This window comes from Phaseolus vulgaris, chromosome 1 (genome assembly GCF_000499845.2).
Source record: "Phaseolus vulgaris cultivar G19833 chromosome 1, P. vulgaris v2.0, whole genome shotgun sequence".
Taxonomy (NCBI): Eukaryota; Viridiplantae; Streptophyta; class Magnoliopsida; order Fabales; family Fabaceae; genus Phaseolus; species Phaseolus vulgaris.
In genome coordinates this window covers 42,232,157-42,235,767 of record NC_023759.2, presented here as the reverse complement: position 1 = coordinate 42,235,767, position 3,611 = coordinate 42,232,157, and the positions used below count along the sequence as shown (strand labels likewise).

General features: G+C 38.3%; 1 protein-coding gene across 1 annotated transcript; it reads right to left on the bottom strand.

Annotated features, from left to right (window-relative positions):
• Positions 1-469: 469 nt before the first annotated feature.
• Positions 470-3,611, bottom strand: LOC137814348 (protein RTF1 homolog). Its single transcript, XM_068617036.1, has 3 exons — positions 3,464-3,611; positions 777-2,779; positions 470-691 (listed from the first exon to the last, which is right to left on the bottom strand). Exon 2 carries the CDS (start codon positions 2,740-2,742, stop codon positions 805-807), a length of 1,938 nt encoding a protein of 645 aa, XP_068473137.1. The 5' UTR covers positions 2,743-2,779; positions 3,464-3,611; the 3' UTR covers positions 470-691; positions 777-804.

Sequence of the window (3,611 nt, the reverse complement as noted above, 5' to 3'; positions counted from 1 at the left end):
TTTAATTATACTTTCTAACGTGTAATAGAGTGAGAGAAAAATTGAGCATTTGTAAAACAAGCACTAAGCCATATGATTTATATTGGATTCTTCATATCACTTTGAAATACCAATTAAGATGATTTTACATTATTGGTTCAACATTGTAAAACTGATATTATATTAAAAATCGACCAGGAGCATAAATAACTATAGATAACCTAAGATTCTAGGTTTATTAAAAAATATTATATCTTGATTCATATTACATCAAAATCAATTTTATCAACAGTAGTGCAAAATGACACAAACTCTACTATTTGATTTCCTGTACGATTAAGTAGTGCGCTTTAGTGAATTGCATACAATTTGAACTAAAAATTCCAATATTTCGAAATAATAATCGACGTGTTGTTGTAAACTTTAATGTTACCAACAATGATAAATGTCTAATGATCACATTCACAACATAGTAAAGGGGCAACACATATTTAGATGATAATAATATCTTTTATGAAAAAACAAATAAACATCAAAGCCAATGAGCACCTTCGATATCATCCTTACGACAATGCATATCAAGTGTATTTAAAAAAGTAAAGAAGATTTAAACAAACAACATACTTTTAACAATTCTTTGTCCCGGCACCCGACTATCCAACAATTTTCTTTTTTAAGAGAAGGTAAAAGAAAATGAAAACTCCATGATCACCTGAAAAGTTGATATATATAGTTATTAACGGCCAAAACAGTACTATAGATAATGCAAACCAACTTCATCGTGTAAAAGTGTATACCTGATGAAAGTTGCTACTTCAACAGAATTCAGAAAAGCCCTATTCTTCTCTTGTAATCACTAACTGTTAATGTCCGCGCATCCCTCTTACCTTTTTCCTCCGGGACTTGAAATCCAACAGTTGCTTCTATTCTCTGTTTTCTTGCCATAAACCCTGCCTGAATTCCTTGGCCTTCACCAAAGTTTTGGAGTATGGATAATGATATTGGCAGCTCAAAATCGTGCAGCACATTTGACACTGTCCCTTGATCCACCGGAGCACTTGTATCAACTAACTTCCCAGCACCGGCAGCAGCTTTCAATGCTGCAGCCGTAGCCGCCATGCCAGCCACCCCTGTCACAGCTGTTGTCGTCTGATAGCTGCCTTCATCAGCCACCATATCAATGGAACTATTATTTTCAGCTGCAACCTCTTCAGCTGGTTTTGCGGCATAGTAATTTCTTGATCGAGTCCATCTCCTTGAAAATGGATCATAACCCGCCTCCCCTGCTTTCAAATCTGTATTTCTTGGCTTCAATTCAGAAGCATTTTTGAAGTTCTCAAACCTGTTCTTTTTATTCATCTCAGAAAGCTTCAAAGCTCTGACATCCTTCTCCTTAGAGTGCTGAGATTCCTCCAATTCTTGCAACCTTGTCATGATCTTGTTCACTTCAGTATTATTTTGCTTACTGTGTGCTATTTCTAATTGCGTTCTTAACCGATCCTTCTCAGCTGCAATATTTAGTGGTCTTATTTTGGCAGTTTTTTTCTCTTGTAACATCTGCTTCACCGTAGCAGCTGAGTAAACAAACAAGTTGATATTTTGTATAGCTTGTTTTTTTTCTTCCACTTCTTGCTTTGTTGGCCTCCGACCGCCTCTTCGCTCTACTTCCTTATTCCACTGGATGAACTCCTCCTCAAGGGGAAGAGAGTCGCTAACCATAGTCATTTGCCACCTCGCAGCAGAAGTTTCATTTCCCCAGACAAGATTTAAGTACTTGTGTGTGATTTTATTTTCTAATTTATACTCCCGATCACAGTCTGTGGCATCAACATTTTTTACCATGCAGAGCCTGTAGATAGGTCCTGCCTTTGATCTACCAATACCAACTCTTACAAAGCAACCAGCAATTAATTCCTCAAAAAAGGGCTCCATAAACCATTTTGTTAGTTTCGATCTGCAAACGGTGATTTCTTTTATATCCTCAAATAAAAGTCCTTCAGATCCTAAAATTATCCGGTCATCATCACTGTCAATGATCATTTCATCATCACTCAACCCTGCATCATAACTCAGGGACCTGTTTTCACTTTCACTATCACTTGAGCTTGTGAGACTTGTTGAAGAGAAAGGTTTGTGCTTTGGTGAAACATGTTCAGGCCCTGAACTTTTAGATGCCTCACTTACTTTGCGGTTTGCTTCTGAATCTTGCTGCTTTAATCTTTTCGCACGCAATTCATTTAAAGCACCATCCTTGGCAGCTGACCTGTCAACTGATCTGACTGATGACCGCACACGAGATGGTGGAAGAGGTGAACTATGTGTCCCAGGTATAGTTGTCTTTCCCTTCTCCCGCTTTGACGATATCTTCCCCAATAAATCTTTATCATACTTCTTGGTAGCCCTATCAGATAATATCATCTCTCTCTGAAGTTCAGTCATCTCAGAAAGCTTACGCCTGTCATCTTCATTCTTATAAAGATCATCACCAAAATCATAGTCATCGCTGCTATCACCCTTGTGATCAGATCGGCCACCAACATCGTCATCCCCTTCTTCCTGACTTCCCTTGCCATCATCTCTTTCCTTTGGATCAAATCTCTTCTTTAGGATAACACGTGAGCCAGGGTGATTTGGACCTGGATACTCATGTTCATCATCCGAACTGAAGACACTCTCACCATCACCATGTCCTCTTCTTGATGTTGGACGAGAGTGTCGGGTTCTACCTGCTGCCTCCAAGAGCAAATTTTCTAAATCCGCCATAACTCCGTTTCACTTCAGCCTTGAATCCAAATATATCCTGCTCACATAACACAACAAATACACAATCAACAATCCAATCCATACAACAAAAGTTGATGAAAGCATCAACCTTAACACAAAAACATCTAATGTATACAGATTTAAAGTGTTCATGCACATCATCTCCAAATCGAAATTTGAAACCATAAAGTTGGCAAGCAAATAACCATTCACCAAGGTTCTAAAACAACCAGTCCAAAACATAATGATTTTTGGGATGTTTAGGACCACAGAGCAACACATTTATCCTCAATTTCCCACAATCAAGCTTTTAAACTGCGGCCGGCCGCATTGGTGATTACAGTTTCACCAAAATTCCTGACACAGCAGAAAATTAAAGATAAACAAAGTTGATGCAACCAGAGTTACATTGCATTGCCGTCATGGTGACCTAATTAACATCGTAACTAGAATCGACCACTTTACGAAACCTTATACGCTGTGTGAGGTATCTACACTGAGTCAGTAACTATCATTCAGTGAACAACTCAGCATGCAACCTCTAATCATCTGGAAATAAAACATTGAAATTCAACAACGAAAGTCAAAGAACACTGGAGAACAGGGTCATCCGTAGTAATGATTCGAACAAAGAATAAAAAGAAAAAAGCGAAGCAATGTGACAAAATTATTGTTCATAAAACCAGGGATTGAATTGGGAGAGGGATAAGAGAGAACTTACAGTGAAAGAAAAGGAAAATTGCAGAGTATGTTTGGATGATACGGCGTCGTGAGAGAGAAAGTGGAGAATGAAGTGTATTGAGAGAGCTGCAACCCTAAACCAAAACCAAACGCAGCACCACAGACAGTATTGAAGAAGCTAGTAACTC